This window comes from Serinus canaria, chromosome W (genome assembly GCF_022539315.1).
Source record: "Serinus canaria isolate serCan28SL12 chromosome W, serCan2020, whole genome shotgun sequence".
NCBI lineage: Eukaryota > Metazoa > Chordata > Aves > Passeriformes > Fringillidae > Serinus > Serinus canaria.
Genome location: NC_066342.1, coordinates 11,663,063 through 11,681,965, shown reverse-complemented (window position 1 = coordinate 11,681,965; position 18,903 = coordinate 11,663,063). Strand labels below are relative to the sequence as shown.

At 42.1% G+C, this 18,903-nt stretch overlaps 1 protein-coding gene across 1 annotated transcript in view; it reads right to left on the bottom strand.

The window, feature by feature from the left end:
* The window catches only part of LOC103824645 (ceramide transfer protein), a 163,106-nt gene that overhangs the window by 28,071 nt on the left and 116,132 nt on the right, over positions 1-18,903 (bottom strand). The window contains 2 exon segments of the mRNA XM_009099941.4: positions 7,642-7,799; positions 18,678-18,761. Of these exon segments, the coding sequence (XP_009098189.2) occupies positions 7,642-7,799; positions 18,678-18,761 (242 nt within the window).

The following is an 18,903-nucleotide window of genomic DNA, read 5'->3' as shown; positions in this document are numbered from 1 at the left end:
GATTTTCATCCTACAGGTATCATTGGCCAATGGAGTGACAAATGATCTGATCCCTTGCACATTTTGGAATGGGTCTTCTTTCCCCATCAACCGAAAAAGACAGCACCCACATTGTTTGAATTGATCACTCATTTGATTTGCAATTAATGGCAGCAGATCTTGCAAAAATTATTCTTCCAGTACAACGGGAAGACTTTGAATGGAGCTTCATTAACAGTGCTCCTTTGCAAAGTGCACTGCAAAACTTTTCAGGGCAGGTTGCCTATCATTTGCCCAGTCATGAGTTCCTGCAGTTGGCAAAATCAACCAATCTGTCTGTGCGGCCAAAAAGTAGTCAGGTGTTGGTGCAAGGACCCACCGTCTTTACTGATTGTTCTGGAAAAACGGGGAAAGCCATTTTTACTTGGAGGGATGAATCTGGATGGCAAGTGCTGGAAGGCCATGAGTCAAGTTCGACCCAACTGGTTGAGTTGAAGGCTGTTGCCATGGCATTCCAGAAATTTTCTCAGGTGCCTCTGAACTTGGTCACTGATTCTGCCTATGTCGCAGATATAACCAAACATTTGGATTGTTCACTTCTGAAGGAAGTCAATAATGCAGTTTTGTTTCAGTTATTGAAAGCCTTGTGGTGTGCAATTCAGACCCGAGTTCATTCGTATTACTCTTGCACATTCAGAGTCACGCCAATTTACCAGGTTTCATAACAGAAAGTAATGCCAGGGCTGACAGGCTAGCTAACTCTGCGAGGCTAGTGCCTCAGCCCAACAAGATTGTGCAAGCCAAACCATCGCATGATTTTTTTCCATCAAAGTGCACATACTCTGCAGAAACAGTTTCAGTCAACGCCAACTGAGGCTCGTGACATTGTTATTTCTTGTGCTGACTGTCACAGACTTGCTGCACCTTTACCAGCGGGGGTGAACCCCAGAGGCCGAAGAGCCTTGCAGCTTTGACAAACAGATGTTACTCACATTGCTGAATTTGGCCGCCTCAAGTATGTGCACGAGTCTATTGATACCTTCTCTCCTGCTATGTGGGTATCTGCTCACAGTGGAGAAAAGGGCCGTGACATGATTGCCCATTGGAGAATGGCTTTTGCAATTTTGGGAATACCTTCTTCTGTGAAAACTGATAATGGCCCTGCCTGCATCTCACAGAAGACACAGCAGTTTTTGCGCTTATGGGAAGTCTCACACAAACTTGGTATCCTGCACTCTCCAATGGGCCAGGACATTGTTGAACACGCTCATGGTACTGTAAAACATGTTCTGGATAAGCAAAAAAAGGGAATGCCTAGAGAAACCCCACACAGTAAGTTGAAAAAAGCTCTATATACAATCAGTCATCTTACAGTGCCACAAAATTCAAACAATCCTGTCATTTTATATAATTTTCTCACATTTCACTCTTCAGGTGAGATGCACCTGCCTTGAGCGAAAATCTGGATATGAGACCTAACAACTAATAAGTGGGAGGGCCCATGCAACCTTATCACTTGGGGCCGCAGGTATGCATGTGTTTCCATAGATACTGGGGTACGGTGATTACCTGAGAGGTGTGTTCGCCCTGACTTGTGACACCAAAACAGAATGTGGCCAACAGGCAACCTTCAAACGATGATCAAGATGCTGACCATCAATCAGATGGCCCCTCCACGAGTGGGGAATGAACATTCTATCTTTTCTGTTTCTGGAAAAGGGTTGTTGACAAGTTAGACTGCCAGTTCTTTGAGCAGACTAACAATGTTTGGTTACTGTATTAGAATAGATAACTGATTTTAAGATTAACAGTGTATTTCTTGTAAGAGGGAACCACAAGACTTGATGTTGGTAAATATGTTGGAAATCTCTCTGACCATTCTAAGTCAGTGTTTAATTGAGGTTCTGATTGGTAACTGGCAACTACTAGAGGAACCTCTGGAACTGTGTTTGTTCTACTTTCTGCAAGGGGCCCTGCAGAGGATTACAAACACTGCCTCCTCCTTTAAACAAAAAGGGGACCTGTGGCTATGACAGTCTGGTCAGAGAGAGAGAAAGCTAGATAAGTTTTCCCGTGAATCGGTCTGTGAAGCTTTAGGGAGCTGGAGAGATAAATGATAATCAAATATTAAACAATCCGCAGGTGGTGTTTTTTAACAAGTGGTTTTTCTCATAAAGTTGTTTACAGATGGGTGTCTCCTTAATTAGCCTATCATGTGAAATGTGTTGGTTAAATGACCAATCAAGTCCACCTGTAGCGAACCAAGGTATAAAAAGGAGAGGATTGAATAAAGGCTGCTTTTTAGCCTTTGCCTTCTGATCTGACTCTGTGTCATTTCTGACTCAACGGTGACAATGGGATGCTAAGTGAGCAGTTGGGTGGGCATTTGGCTGTTTGCCAAGGCAGATCCACCACAATTTTATACTATTTAATTCACTCAAAATCTCCTCATCTAATAAGCTAGGAATTAGAGGAATCCAAACAAAAAGGTTATTTTATATTAGAATTATAGTACTTCATCATCAGTGTGCTGTAATCCCCAGAAAGTTTCACTGACAAGTGTGACAAAGTTGCATGTCTACCAAGGCAGAGAAATTTAAAATCTCCAAGTGACCCCCTTTAAAACATATTTACTTATGCTGTAGGAGTGCCTATGAGTAAGAATCAGGGGGAGGGCTCACAAGGCAGATATCCTGGTGAGAGTCTGGTATAGAACACACAACTAGGATGAAGAGGCAGATGAACTAGTCTATAAGTGTCTCTGATGTTTCACAATCATCAACCCTTGTTCTTGTGGGAGACTAACTTGCCAGATGTGTGCTGGAAACTCACCACAGCAGAGAGGAGGCAGTCTAGGAGGTTCTTGAAGTATGTGGAAGAGAACTTCCTGACAGCCCTAGTGAGTCTGATACCAAAAGGATTAATTCAATTTTTACTGTGCTTGTGAACTTTTAGTAGCAAAACAAGGCATGCAAAAACTGCTTTCCCAGCAAGGACGGTTGGAAGATAAGAAGACGACATCTGGCTCAAGACTGTAGTGACAGAAAAAACAAGGACTGAACCTGGGAACTTGGGGTGGGTTTTATGGTAATGGGTGAATTGTAATATGCATGTAGCAACTGTATATAAGCAGCACTTGTAAAATCATGTCTGCATAGGGTTAGAAGTATCCCCTGTGGTCAGAGGCTCTCTTGAGCACTGCGACCACGATATGATAGAGTTTTCAATACCTGGTGAAGTAAGGAGGGGCAACAACAAAACCTCTACCCTGGAGGGCGGACTTTGGCCTTGTCAGGACACTTTCAAAAAAGTCCTCTGGTGAACAGTCCTTAATAACAAAGGGGTCCAGGAAGGCTGGACATACTTTAAGAAAGAAATCTTAAAGGTTCAGGAGCAGTCTGTCCCTATGTGCCGAAAGATGAGCTGTCAGGGGAGACCAGCCTTGCTGAATGGGGATCTTTTACAGGAACTCAGGGAAGAAAGAAGGTTTATGACATTTGGAAGAAGGGCATGCAACTCAGGAAGAGTACGAGGATGTCATTAGGTTACATAGAGAGAAAATAAGAAAGGCAAAAACTCAACCAGAACTCAGTCTGGCTACTTCTGTGAAAGATAATAAAAAAGGTTTTCATAAATACATTAGCAACAAAAAGAGCACCAAGGAAATTCTCCATCCTTTTATTGTACATGGGGGGGAATATAGTCACCAAGGATGATAAAAAGGCTGAGGTACTTAACACCTTCTTTGCCTCAGTCTTCAACAGTAAAACCAGTTATCTTTAGGGCAACTGGCACCCTGAGCTGGTAGACAGGGATGGGAAGCAGAACAGCCCCCTTGTAATCCAGGAGGAAGCAGTTAGCAACCTGCTGAGCCACTTAAGACACTCACAAGTCTGTGGGACCAGATGGAATTCATCTGAGGGTGCTGAAGGAGCTGTCAGAAGAGCTCGCCAAGCCAATGTCCATCATTTAACATCAGTCCTGGCTCACTGGGGAGGTCCCAGATGACTGGAGGTTGGCCAATGTGACGCCCATCCACAAGAAGGGTCAGAAGGAGGATTTGGGGGACTACAGGCCTGTCACCCTGACCTCAATGTCTGGCAAGGTTATGGAACAGATCATCTTGAATGCTATCACATGGCGTATAGAGGACAACCAAGGGATCAGACCTAGCCAGGATGGGTTTAGGAAAGGCAGGTCCTGTCTGATCAACTTGTTTTCCTTTTATGACCAGGTGACCCACCTAATGGATGAGAAGAAGGCTGTGGATGTTGTCTACCTGGACTTTAGCAAAGTCTTTGATACTGTCTCCCATAGAATTCTCCTGGAAAAGCTGGCAGCTCATGGCATGGACAGGTACACTCTTCATTGGGTTAAAAACTGGCTGGGTGTCCAGGCCCTGAGTGAGTGTGATGGTAAATAGTGTCACATGTGGTTGGCAGCTAGTCACTTGTGGGGTTCCCCAAGGCTCAGTATTGGGACCAATCCTGTTTAATATCTTTATTGATGATCTGGAAGAGCAGCTCAAGTGCACCCTCAGTAAGTTCAGACTTCACCCAAGTTGGTCTGGGAGTGTTGATCTGCTGAAGGGTAGGAAGGCTCTACAGAGGGATCTGGACAGGCTGGATTGATGGGCCAAGGCCAGTGGTATGAGATTCAACCAACAAGACCAAGTGTTGGGTCCTGCATTTAGGCCACAACAATCTCATGCAGTGCTACAGTTTTGAGAAAGAGTGTCTGAAAACCTTTCCAGCACAAAAAAGGACCTGGAAATGCTGATCAACAACAGCTGAACATGAGCCAGCACGTGCCCAGGTAGCCAAGAAAGCCCATGCCATCCTGGCCTGTATTAACAATAGTGTGGCCAGCAGGACAAGGGAAAGGGTTGTCCTACTGTACTTGGCCCTGGTGAGGCCACACCTCAAATGCTGTGTCCAGTTCTGGACCCCTCACGACAAGGACATTGAGATGCTGGAGCAAGTCCAGAAAAGGGCAACAGAGCTGGTGAAGGGTCTGGAGCACAAGTCTGATGGTGAGAGGCTGAAGGAGCTTAACCTGGAGAAAAAAAAGGCTCAGGGATGACCTTATCAATCTCTACAACTGCCTGAAAGGAGGTTGTAGCCAGGTGGGGGTTGGCCTCTTCTCCCAGGCAACTAGTGACAGGACAGGAGGACATAGTCTCAAGCTGCACCAGGAAAGGTTCAGGTTGGACCTCAGGAATAATTTTTTCATGGAAAGGGTTGTTAAGTGATGGAATGGAATGCCCAGGGATGTGGTGGAATTACCATCCCTGGAGGTGTTCAAGAAACAACTGAATGTGGCACTTAATGCCATGGTCTAGTTGACAAGGTGGTGATCGCTTGAAGGCTAGACTCAATGATCTTAAAGGTCTTTTCCAACCTAAATGATTCTGTGATTCTGTATGAGTGAAAGTGAATTTTAGGTTTGAATTTTTAAATGCTTACAGCTGAAAACAAGTGCTTTGAAGTTAGCCCACAGAAGAAGAAAAATATGACAACTAATTTAAACCAAATTCTATACTAACATATTATTCTGTAATAACATATACTAACCTACTGACAAGAAAAAAAATCACTTCATCCATGCTGTAAGCAAACTGTGATCAGCAAGAGTGAACTGTGTTTGCTTAGTCTGGAATAGAGAAGGCTTCTTTGGGGGGGCTTAATAGTAGCCTTCCAATACCTCCAAGGAGGTCATCAACAAACTGAGCCAGACTCTTCACAATGGTCTATAGTAGGAAGAGGAAAAACAGTAGGCAGATACTGGAATAAGAGCTGCTCCAAGGGGATATATAACAGCAGCAGATCATCAGAACAGGATGCTCAGAATTGCTCTGCGGTCTTCAGCCTTGGAGACTAGAAATCAGACTTGATAGATCCATGATCAACCTGATCTGATTCAAACTGTCCTTCCTTTAAGCAGGAGTTTGTACTAGAGATGGTCTCTTCTAACCTAAATTACCCTACAATCCTATGAACAAGCTTCAAGTCTTAGGTCTGCTATAATTCCTCAAACTACCTAGATGATGCAATAAAGTAAATGTTGACAGAAGTCACAATACAGTTAGATAGGACTGGGTCCGACATATAGACAAAGAGCCAGGAGACATGGGCAAGGATTCAAACATGGTTGTACTTTGTCTGAATAACTTCATTCTTTGAATTGAGTACCACTAACACTTATTGAGTTAGATTTGAAATGTGATATACACCATACGGAAATATGTTAAATTAAAAACAAGACAACAATGGCTAAAGGACTGTACAGGACACCAGCCAGTGATGGCAGAATTCTAGAAATCAAAGCCTGAAGTACAACCTAGCCATGTTTCTAGCACATCTCATCTGAAGAGAGAAGACACTGCTCCTTTCAAGTTGCTATAGTGGTTGAGTAGGCTTACCATGAACTATCACTGCCATAAGAATAACATAATATAATATAAGCCCAGCTCCACCCCAAAAATTACCCAATTAGTATAAAACATGACTTAAATTAATCTCTTTAGTCTCCTAAAGGTAAGTGAAAAACCTGTATCTTAGACCTTTAAAGTTAGAAGTGATTGTTCTCCTCAGTTCTGTCACCTGTCCTGGGATGACTTCATGATGCTTGTATCCCCATTCATCTGTTTAGCCCAGAAATAAGTTTTGCACCTTTAAGACTGGTTCCAAGAGCGAAGGCGGGGCAGAGAAGAAGTGCGGAGTTTGTTATCAGAAACTGCACTTGCTCCCTGGCATCCTTCTCCTGGATTCTGTTGTCTGCAGCACAGACAGTGAGAAAGAGTTCTCCTTTGCTTTTTAGTTAGTTTTTAGCTAGCTGAGGTAAAGAAGTTCCCTGGACTGTGGTTTTTCTTTTTCTTGAAACTGTTTAAACCTGCTCTGGACTGAAAACCCAGAAGAGCACTAGCAGCTCGCACCTGTGGCCCACCGGGTCAGGCCTGGGCCATGACATTTCCAGCACCGGAGGGACTGATAACAGACTGGGTGAGCCAAGCTGCAACCCATGAAAAGGACTTACTGAGTTTGTCATCTCTTTGGAGTGGTGAGAGGTTTTATTGTTTAATATTGTTTTTTTTGTTGTTGTTTTTTTGTTTTTTTGTGCTGGTGAATGCTTTGCCTGTTAAATAAACAGTTTTTTCCACTTTTCTCCAAGGAAATCTTTTCCCGAGCCATTTGGGGGAGGGGCCACTTGAATTTGCTTTCTAGAGGAACCCCTTTGGAGGTTTTCTCCCAAATTTGCCCTAAATGAGGACATTACCATTTCGTATCACAAAACATTTCAGAGATTTTAACATCATTTTGCAGGCATATATAATTAGGTCTCTCTTAGAGGGCTGCAAGCAATACACTTATTACTGTAGAATGCTATCAGGATCTTTATAGTATTAAAAATATAGGAATACTATTTGAACAAGGGCTGGGAAAAGAAAAGATATGATGAGTAATGTTACTGTATCACTAACAATCAGAATTGATTTTAACATGTTAAACAAGTAATAAATGATGAAAGCATCTAAAATTAATAAGTGCTGTACATAAAAAAAGTAATACATGGAATAATAAAGTTTAAACCAACTAATTTAAAATTTCAATTTTAAGCTGAAGAAACAATTTTTTCAAGAAAAGTTAAGGAAAATCATCTTACCTTATCTAGTCTTTTTTGCCAGCTTTCTTCATGTTTTACCATGAGTTCAATACAATGAGAGAGTGTAGCAAGGATTCCAGCAGTAGTTGCCTTGAAAGTTATAGCTTCTCCCTTAAAGTCTATGCCATTAATTCCTTTGGGTGTCACATATGGAAACACTAAAACCAAACATGAATTGCTCATTGATAACTGCCTTCAACTCAAACAAGCATTTTACATGCATGCTTTATATTATCACAGTTTGAATAAAATAGACTGGCAAGAAATTTTATTTAAAAAGAAAAAAACAGAAGTGCTAATAATTTTCCACTATTCACTGCATAAGGAAAGAGATTTGAAAAGAAAAACACAGCCCTTCAGCTTCATCTTGGTGTACTGTATTTCAAGTCTGCTTGTTATGCTTTATTACTCTGCAAATCATGTGGGTGGAGGCAGTGGGAATACTTCATAACAATAGCAGTTTGACAGCTTGAAGTGGGGCCTAATTGATACAGAGCAACCTTAAAACATATCCAATACAGCACTAAGAAAGAAGCTACTTCAAAATGCAATGAAACAACAATGTTAACTGTCCTGGGGAGACTTGAGGCCAACCACTAGGATTATGAAGCTACAGAGGGTCTGAAGCCAACTATACTCCAACAGAGAAGGAAATTTTAGCAGCCTATGAAGGAGTCCAAGCCGCCTCAGAGGTAATAGGCACTGACGCACAACTCCTCCTGGCACCCCAACTACCAGTACTGGGGTAGATATTCAAAGCAAAGGTTCCCTCTACCCACCATGCCACCAGTGCTACATGGAGTAAATGGATTGCTCTCATTACACAGTGCACCCATATTGGAAAAGTGAATCACCATGGGATTCTGGAACTAATTACAAACTGTCTAGAAGGTGAAAACTTTGGTCTTGCTGATGAAGAGGAAGAAGAAGTGACACGTGCTGAAGAAGCGCCACCATATAACCAACTAGCAGCGGAAGAAACACGATACGCTCTTTTCACTGATGGTTTTTGCCGCATTGTGGGAATGAAACGAAAGTGGAAAGCAGCTGTATGGAGCCCCACATGACAGGTTGCAGGAGAAGGTGCATCAAGCCAACTTGCTGAACTCAAAGCTGTTCAACTGGCCCAGGACATTGCTGAAAGAGAGAAGTGGCCAAAGCTCTACCTCTACACTGATTCATGGATGGTAGCCAATGCTCTGTGGGGATGGCTGGAGAGGTAGAAAGAGGCTAATTGGCAGCATAGAGGAAAACCAATTTGGGCTGCTGATGAGTGGAAAGACATTGCTGCCAGGGTAGGGAGGCTACCTGTGAAAGTCCGCTGTGTAGATGCCCATGTCCCCAAGAGTAGAGCCAATGAGGAGCACCAAAAAAATCAGCAGGTAGACCAGGCTGCAAAGATAGAGGTGTCAAAGATAGACTTAGATTGACAACACAAGGGAGAGTTATTCCTAGCTCGATGGGCCCATGATGCCTCAGGTCAACAGGGTAGAGATGCCACCTATAAGTGGGCATGAGACTGAGGGGTAGATTTAACCATGGACAGTATTTCTCAGGTTATCCATGACTGTGAGACGTGTGCTGCCATCAAGCAGGCCAAGAGGGTGAAGCCCCTATGGTATGGTGGGCAGTGGTCCAAGTACAAGTATAGAGGCCTGGCAAAATTGACTACATCACACTGCCCCAGACACGCCAAGGCAAGCGCTATGTGCTCACAATTGTAGAAGCCACCACAGGATGGCTGGAAACCTACCCTGTGCCTCATGCTATGGCCTGTAACACTATCCTGGGCCTTGAAAAGCAAGTCCTGTGGAGACATGGTACCCCTGAGAGGACTGAGTCAGACAATGGGACTCATTTCAAGAACAGCCTTATCAACACCTGGGCTAGGGAACATGGCATTGAATGGGTGTACCATATCCCCTACCATGCACCAGCTGCAGGCAAAGTGGAGAGGTACAATGGACTGTTAAAAACCATCTTGAAAGCATTAGGTAGGGGATCTTTCAAAAACTGGGAGCAGCATCTGGCAAAAGGCACCTGGTTAGTTAACACCTGAAGCTCTACTAACCGAGTGGGCCCTGCCCAATCTGAGCCTTTGCATAGAGTAGATGGAGACAAAGTCCCAGTGGTGCATGTCAGAGGTTTGTTAGGGAAGACAGTTTGGATCAATTCTGCCTCGAGTACAGACAAACCCATTTGTGGGGTTGTTTTTGCTAAGGGACCAGGTTGCACATGGTGGATAATGCAAAAAGATGGAAGAACACAAAGTGTACCTCAAGGAGATCTGATTGTTGGGTGAGACCTATGTGTAAATATCACTGTTTGCTGAATGTTACTGCTGTTGTCTGTGTATAGCTGTATATTGGATGTATAATGTATGTGTTTGTAGAGTTAGAATATATATTAGTTTTAGTAGTAAGCTGACGATATGGGGATAAGGGATGGAATGTCCTGGGTTGACTATATGATGCTTTTATCCCAAATTGTCTTGTTCTGTTTATGCTGAATAATAAGTTTTGCACCTTTAAGACTTGTCCCACAGAGTGAAGGAGGGAGAGAAGAAGTGCGCAGTTTGTTTTCAGACACTGCACTCACTCCTCCACATTCCTGCTCCTGGACTGTGTTGTCTGCGAATGAACAGACAGAAGGAAAGAGCTCTCCTTTGTTTTAGTTAGTTTTAGCTAGCTGAGGCAAACAAGTTCCTTGGACTGTGGGATTTTTTCCCTTTTCTTTGGACCTGTTTAAACCTGCTCTGGACTGAACACCCAGAAGAGCACCGGCAGCTCGCACCTGTGGCCCACCGGGTCGGGCCGGGTCTCGGCCGCGGCATTTCCAGCACCAGAGGGACTGATAAGAGACTGAGTGAGCTGAGCTGCAACCTGAGCAGGAGACTTTTCTTAGTTTCTCATCTCTTTTGGAGAAGCAAGGGGTTTTATTGTTTAATATTGTTTAGGTTTTAATGTTTAATAAACAGGTTTTTTCCACTTTTCTCCAAGGAGGTATTTTCTCCCAGACCGGTTGGGGGGAGTGGCCAATTGAATCTGCTTTCCTATAGGAGCCCCTTTGGGGGTTCTCGCCAAAATTTGCCCTGAACCAGGACAGTTACATTTCAAGGCTGCTTTTAGCAGGTAACTATAGATTTAAAAAATACAACATAAAAAGGTATGATATAAAAGTATCAAATATGTTGAATTATCCAAGTACTGTGGTGTTTGGTAGTTCCAACAACTACTTCTTGCTGTTGACTAGGCCATTTGTTACTGAGGCTATTTAAACAAGTCACTTAAAATGTATGACAAAAAAGTACCTAGTCTATGTCAAACTCATATGCAGGTTGACAGAATGCGAAATCAAACACTACACAATAATGTCAGAAAATATTAGAAAGCAGAAGTAACACTCATGTTGAAGCTGAGCCAAGCAAGTTAAAGTAACTTGTGCTATGCCATGGGGCAACCTGATGACTTATCACCCTCTTGGACATCACTTTCTTTTCCTGGTCTGTCAGTTTGTCAATGTGCCACTGTTGTGGTTTAAAGAGTAAAAATAATTGTTTGTGTAAATTTTTGCATTATCAATCTGCAAGGGTAAAAAGCAGAGCTTTCAAGCATCTCAGTTCTTGTAGGGAAGAGAAATGCAATTGCTGTTCTCTAATAGTAGACTGCAATATTTACACTTAAGGAGCAGAAAGCAAGCATCACATGATCTGAAGTAATGGTTCAAGTCTCCAGAGGTTTTATATGCCCTTCTTTCAGAAGGAATCAAACTTTTTCAAACAGATATTTACATATCACACACTACTTCAAATACCTCAGAAAGCATACATACTATGGTAGAACACAGCTTATCTTTTTGTTTCATGTTAATCAAGAATACTCCCTAAAAGAGTAAAGACAATGGGAGTGAAAGAAAGGAAGATCAATCTGTTTCAGAAGCAATAATGAGCTCTCCCTCTCCCTAACAGCTGCAATGGGGAAAATGCAGTTTATACGGCTAATATGTCATGATGGTGTAGACCATGTTCATGCGCAGGCTTGCTAGCACAGCTATGCTGCTTATACATGTGATTTTTCTCTTAAGTGTGCAACATGCTAGACACACTGAAGAAATTACCACTCACTGCAACAGTATAAAATAATTTCATAAGTCTAGGGTAAACTTCAAGGGAAATGCAGCAAAGTAGCCTCATTTCCAGGAAAAAAGCCAGCTTTTGTTCCTGATGTCTTTAGGTCTCATCTACAACTCATTAATACTTCAACACAGTTTCAGTCATCATATATTCTAAGTAATTCTTTAATGACTAGTCTCAAAGTAGCAGTGATACATACAGAGTTTGCAGTTTCAAAGTCAGTGTCATCCAATTTCAAAATGAAATCTTGCATCAGGAGTTCTGTAGGTTTAAGTTAAAGGCTAATAGAAAAGTGTTATCATTGCAGCTGCTCTTCTTGCCTAGAGATCAAACTTTATGTAGCCAACTGAATAATGCAGCAGTACTATTTTTTTTCTACTTCAACTTCAACATCTTTCAAGTGGTTTCTTTTTAATTATCCTATCTCTTAATAATTTTGCTTTATTCATAAATTGTTTTCTCTTGCCTTTCTTATAATGGATTTTTCGTAGCATGTTTTAGCTTCCTTCAAAAGCTCTTCTGCCATTCTCTCCTACACATCTCTGTTAGGATAGGTCAGTTGTGCCTTCTTATTCAAAAGATGCTGTTTGTAATACTTTTCTACATGTTCTAAAAATCACCTGTTCAATCAAGTATTTTCCACTGAAATAAAAGACTAGTTTTAAAAGACAGTAAGCAGAAAAAAAAAGTTCCTTTCTCTTTTCCATTTTATGCCACCTTAGCATCTTTTGTCACTAAACTAATTCTAAATGAAAGAGAAATGCTTTGGAACACAACCAATTTATTTATACCTACTGTTGTTGGTATTCTGTGGATAGCAATAGTATCAATATAATTAGTTTTCCTCTAAAAACAACCTTATTATTCCAGCAGAATATTGGTGAATATTCTTCCTCCATTCAAAGCATTAAAATCCAATACAAATCCCACTGTGTTTTAAATAAAAATCTTTTAGTCTCTGTGCCATATCCATCTTTGTAGTTTCAGTACAAAATCACCTTCCATCTTCAAAGAGGTTCCCTTAAGTACCACCTTCTGCCCTTCTTATTGCATAATTTAAACCCAAATACACTCATTTTCCTGAGCAGATGAATGGCAACACTTCCTGATCAAGATTCTACATTCTTAGATTCTAAAATCCCACTGGGTAAATATGCATCAGCCAGGCTCTCTCTTGGTGCTTTATACAAATGATCATTGTTTCAGTTACCAGATTTTCTAATTGGAAAGTGAGCAATAAATTTGAATACCTTCATAGTGCTCTTTTAAACTTTCTGTCTTAGGTTGGAAATGGGGGGTGTATTCTATTCCTATCTGATGGGGCAGTTATCTTCTGTTAATTGGGCAGTTTTCTTTATCTCTTCAGCAACCCATCCTCCCTCTGGGGAGATAACTTCTGTTAATGGGCCACTGAGTCTCACTGCATGACTGATAAAATGACATCATCCCATTGTGAGAAGCTCCGCCCAGAGGGAGGAGCCAAGTATTCCTAACTGGATATAATCAGAGATCTGGAAGACCATAGCCAGCCTTTTTCACTGGATTCCCAGAGGAGCAGCTGTCTTCTCCACTGGATCTTCAGAGGAAGACTATACCCTTCTATAGGCTCACCGTTTCAACAGAACCACATCTGCCACTCCAGGAAGACTGCAGCCACCATTTCCAATTGGACCGCTACCAACACCCTGAGCAACAGGGTGTCAGGTTGTATTCTGACTCTGTCAGTGTTGTTTTGTATTACTGCATTGTTTATTTTGTTTTTATTTTCTTCCCTGATAAAGAACTGTTATTCCTGCTCCCATACCTTTGCCTGAGAGCCTCCTTAATTTCAAAATAATAACAATTCAGAGGGAGGGGGTTTACATTTTGCATTCTAGGGGAGGCTCCTGCCTTCCTTAGCAGACACCTAGACACTTTCACTCAAAGATCCTAGAGAACTGTACTAGTTTAAAACCAAGCTAGAAAATAAAGTCGATTGAATATGCTCCCTTTTCCCCCCGCCCCTTCTGATAATGGAGGAACACTAGGACAGATTAAAAGTTGGAATCACAACTTACTGAAAAATTGCAATACCCACACAATATTAATAAAAGAATGTACAAAAGAGAGAAAGAGTTCTACCCACAAAAGCGCACTCAGCACCAAACAAACAAAAATGTGTCCCAAAGATGGCACCTGGCATGGTATCCCAGAAAAAGGCAGAATGGTGACTGGCCCTGGACTGGGGCAACATGGTATTTGGAAAAACAAAATGATATATCAGGAGGCTCTCACAGCCTAACTGTTTCCCCCAGCCTGAAAACAATATAAAGCAGGGATAAAAAGAAACTTGGAAAGCTAGTTCATCCAAATGAGTTGTGCTGCTGAAATGCTGACTTTGCACCACCTGGCACAGCTCGGGGCCCACTGCAAAGGATCTCTCTCCAGGGTGGTGGCAGCAGTGGTGTGGGTACAGGGGCTCACTGTCTGGTGCAGTTGAGGCATGGCAGCAGTGACAGCAGTCCTGGTCCCACATCCTCTCCAGAGTAAGCCCAGAAAAATAAAAAGGAAAACTTCCTGTTTCCAGCCTTGGGTTTTTCCCTTCCAAAACCACTCCCCCCAGTGGTGACATGGGTGGTATTGAAAAGACAGTGTAAAAAAACTCCACCCCCTTGTTTCTGTACCCGAGATATTATCCATCCCTTATTTTATACCATTAATATCATGCCCAGATTTTATACCTTTCAGCTATATACATATATATACATATGGCTATGCACAAGCACAGATATTATTTCAGTAGTCACTGGAAATACCCCCAAGATGTTTGTTGAATTCTTTTAGTCCATGACTGGTGTGTAACTTATTGTCCATTGTATTTACAACATACAGTGTCAGTGTCATTCAACAACCCATACTACATATGCAATTCAACATTACAGTCTGTTCTCACCGAAATATCAAATCACCTTGAGGTACACATCATGTTTCCCTGTCCCTCTGCATTTCCCACCAAGTGCATCCAGGTCCTTGAGCAAAGAGTCCCATGCCCATGGGTTTGCCTTTGCTTAAAACAGGACTAATCCAAGCTGTCTTCCCTAACACATTCCTCCATATGCACCATGGGGCCTTCATCCCCTTCTACAGTATGTAGAGGTTCTGACTGGGCAGAGCCAGCTTGATTGGTGGAGCCTCTAGTGTTAACTAACCAGGTGGCCTTCACTAAATGTAGATCCCAATGTTTGAAGGTCTCACTGCCCATTGCTTTCAATGTGGTTTTTAACAGTCCATTACATAGTTCGATCTTTCCAGAGGCTGGTGTGTGATAGGGAATATGATATATCCACTCAATACCGTGCTTTCTAGTCCAGGTATCTATGAGGCTATTTTTGAAATGAGTCCTGTTGTCTGACTCAAATCTTTCTGGGGTGCCATGTGGCCACAGGACTTGCTTCTGAAGGCCCAAGATGGTGTTCCAGGCAGTGATGTGAGGCATGGGATATGTCTCCAGCCATCCAGTGATTGTTTCCACCACTGTAAGCACATATTGTTTGCCTTGGCAGGTTTGTGGGAGTGTGATGTAATCGATCTGCCAGGCCTCCCTATAGTTATATTTCAGCCACCATCCCCCATATCACAGAGACTTTACCAACTTGGCCTGTTTGATTGAAGCACATGTTTCACACTTAAGGATAACCTGGGAGATAGTGTTCATGGTTTAGTTTACCCCTCAGTCACGAGCCCATCCATATGTTGTATCTCTTCCTTAATGACCTGAGGCATTATGGGCCCATTAAGCCAGAAATAATTCACCCCTATGTTTCCAGTCCATATCTACCTGAGACACTTTAATCTTGGCAGCTTGATCTACCAGTCCATTGTTGCAATGCTCCTCAGTAGCCCAACACTTGGGTATGTCTGTATCTACATGATGGACTTTTAGAGCCAACTTCTCTTCCTGGGTAGTTATGTCTTGTCCCACTTTGACATCCCAGATGTGTTTACTTCTTTGCTGCCAATTGGTCTTTTTCCATTGCTCCAGCCACCCCCACAGAACATTTGCTACCATCCACAAATCAGTGTAGAGGTAGAGCATTGCCCATTTGTCTTGCTCAGCGATATCTAAAGCCAGCTGGATGGCTTTCAGCTCTGCAACCTGACTTGATTCACCTTGTCCCTCAGTAGCTTCTGCAACTCACCACATAGGACTCAATACAGCAGCTTTCCATTTTCAATTAATCCCTACAATATGGCAGGAACTGTCAGTAAAGAAAGCGTGTCGCTTTTCATTTTCTGGTACCTGATTATATGGTAGGGCCTCCTCAGCACACGTCACTTATTCCTCTTCTTCTGATGACAGTCAGAAATTTTCTCCTTTGGGCAAATTCATGATGATCATCAAGATCCCTGGGTGATTGGGGTTTCCTATTCAAGCTAGCTGTGTGAACAGCATGACCCATTTACTCTACGTAGCATCAGTGGCATGATGTGTGGAAGGGACTCATTTTGAACATCCAGCCCAGCACTGGTAATCGTAGTGCAAGAAGGATCTGTGCTTCAGTGCCAGTCACTTCTGAAGCAGCTCAAACCCCTTCAAAAGCTACCAGGACCTCTTTTTTAGTTGGGGTGTAGCAGGCCTTGGATCATTTGTTTCCCGAATTCCAGGGATCATCCTCGAGTGTCCCCAGATATTTTCTGCCAGAGGCTCCTGGAAGGACCATTCTCCCTGGCTGAAGTGTACGGTATGTTTTTTACATCCTGTCCTGTCCTGACTGGCCCAAGGGCTATTGCACAAACAATCTGCTGTTTAATTTGTTCAAAAGCTTGTTCCTGTTCAGGGTCCCATTTGAAATCCTTCTTCCAGGTCACATGATAGAGAGGGCATACAATCTGACTGTACTCTGGAATATTCATCCTCCAAAAACCCATAGCACCTCGGAAAGCCTGTGTTTCCTTCTTGCTGGTCACGGGAGACATAGCTGCTATTTTGTTGACCACATCCACTGGAATCTGATTACGTCCATCTTTCCATTTTACCCCTCAAAACTGAATTTCCTGGGCAGGTCCCTTGACCTTACTTTGTTTTATCACAAAAACATCTTTCAGGAGGATTTGGATTATCTTCTCCCTTTTCTCAAAAGCTTCCTCTGCTGTGTTGCCCCACACAATGATGTCATCAACGTACTGCAGATGTTCAGGAGTGTCACCCTTTTCCAGTGCAGCCTGAATCACTTCACAACAAACAGTGGGGCTGTTTTTCCACCCCGGGGCAGTCCGTTCCAGGTGTACTGGACATCCCTCCAGGTGAAAGCTAACTGTGGCCTGCACTGTGTTGCTAAAGGAATGGAGAAAAACCCATTAGCAATGTCAGTGGTGGCATTACTTTGCTGCCTTGGACTCCAGTTCCTACTGAAGTTCCAGCATGTCTGGCACAACAGCACTCAGGGGTGGTGTGACTTCGTTCAGGCCATGATAGTCCACTGTCAGCCTCCACTCTCCACTGGACTTAAGCACTGGCCATATAGGACTATTAAAGTATGAGCAAATCTTGCTGACCACTCCCTGGCTCTCTGGTTCATGAATCATCTCATCAATGGGGGTCACGGAATCCCGGTTGGTGCAGTATTGTCAACAGTGCACTGTTGTAGTAGAGATCAGTACCTGTTCTTCTTTACCCTCAGCAGTCCCACAGCAGAAGGGTCCTCTGAGAGACCAGGCAGGGTATTCAACTGTCTAATTTCATCTGTCCCTACAGCAGCTATCCCAAATATCCAACAATACCCTTTTGGGTCCTTGAAATACCCTCTCCTGATCACTACAATTAATCCTTAGCAAAGCAAACTTTTTATATGATCGAAAAAAAAAATCTACTCATATTTTTAGTTCTCTGGAAGTATACTGTATCTCCTTCCAATTCCTTTCCTCCTAACAGTTTTTGCAATAATCTAGAAAGAAAACTTAAATACAGCAAGGAAACATGCAACACATGGGGAACTAGAGCCAAATAAAATGCAGAAGACAGAAAGGGCTTAGTTTGCACATATATTTTTCAGATTCTTGAAGAAAGTGTCTACAATTTTAAAAGTGCTTTTGCTAAATACTTCTTTTGACGATTCCATCAGATTTGCAACTGTACTGCTTCAAAGCTTTGTGAACCAAAGTCTAACAAATACTGAATTGTCAACCATTATAGAATGTCAATGCGGAAATATTTTCAGCCAAGAAACAAGAGAAAGTATGAGAAGAATGCAAATAGATTTTAAATGCATACACAACTTCTGGCAGGCCAATGTACCAAATTTCTAAAAAGCAAGACTTGCATGAGGAATTCACATTTAGTGAATGGATACAGTGAGTACAATGACTATAACCAGATCATTTAAGAAAAGAATAAAAATCAGAATTCTGTTCAGCATAACACTGAAAAATACAGTTTTTAAAAGTGCTAAAATTAGGATGAGTGAGATTCAGTAACAATGTTGACTTAATCCTTACATTGACATAGAAGTTAGAAAAACCATAATGGGGCACACCTAACTGGAAAAGCATTGTGCTTCACCACACTCCTAAAGCAGATAATACTTGCAAGAAAAACTGCAACTGCATGTTACAGATCTCAGTTCCTAGTATACAAATGATGCAGCTGTTTCAACAGATTTTTGTAGTGGAAATGGCTTTGGACACAAATAAGAAATTCCAGCTTGACAGTCTTGCAATAATATTTGTGTGAATTAAGAATAACTTAGAGTATAATTCCTTAACTGCTTTTCATTATTATCTTAGCATGAATAAGAATGTCCTGTGGCATACATTCAAATAACTACTCTTGTAATTTTCTGCTTAGAAAAGAACATAAATACCCATCTTGTATCAGGCTTATCATACCATTCATATGAACATTCAGTGAAAAAGTTGACACACTTACATTTTTCCTTACTGCTGTTGCTGTTATGTAAAAAATCCCCATCAGAATGCATCGCAGGGAAATCATCTTCATCATCTTCTACTACTAAATGTGAGAAAGTGTGTGTTATTGGAGTGAGAAAGCTTTCCCAACTCTTTAGTGTGCAAAAAAGGATTAAGAGCATCTTCATGGCTAAGCAGCATTTAAGATTTTTTTCCTATAACAGTCATAACACATACCCTCCCAT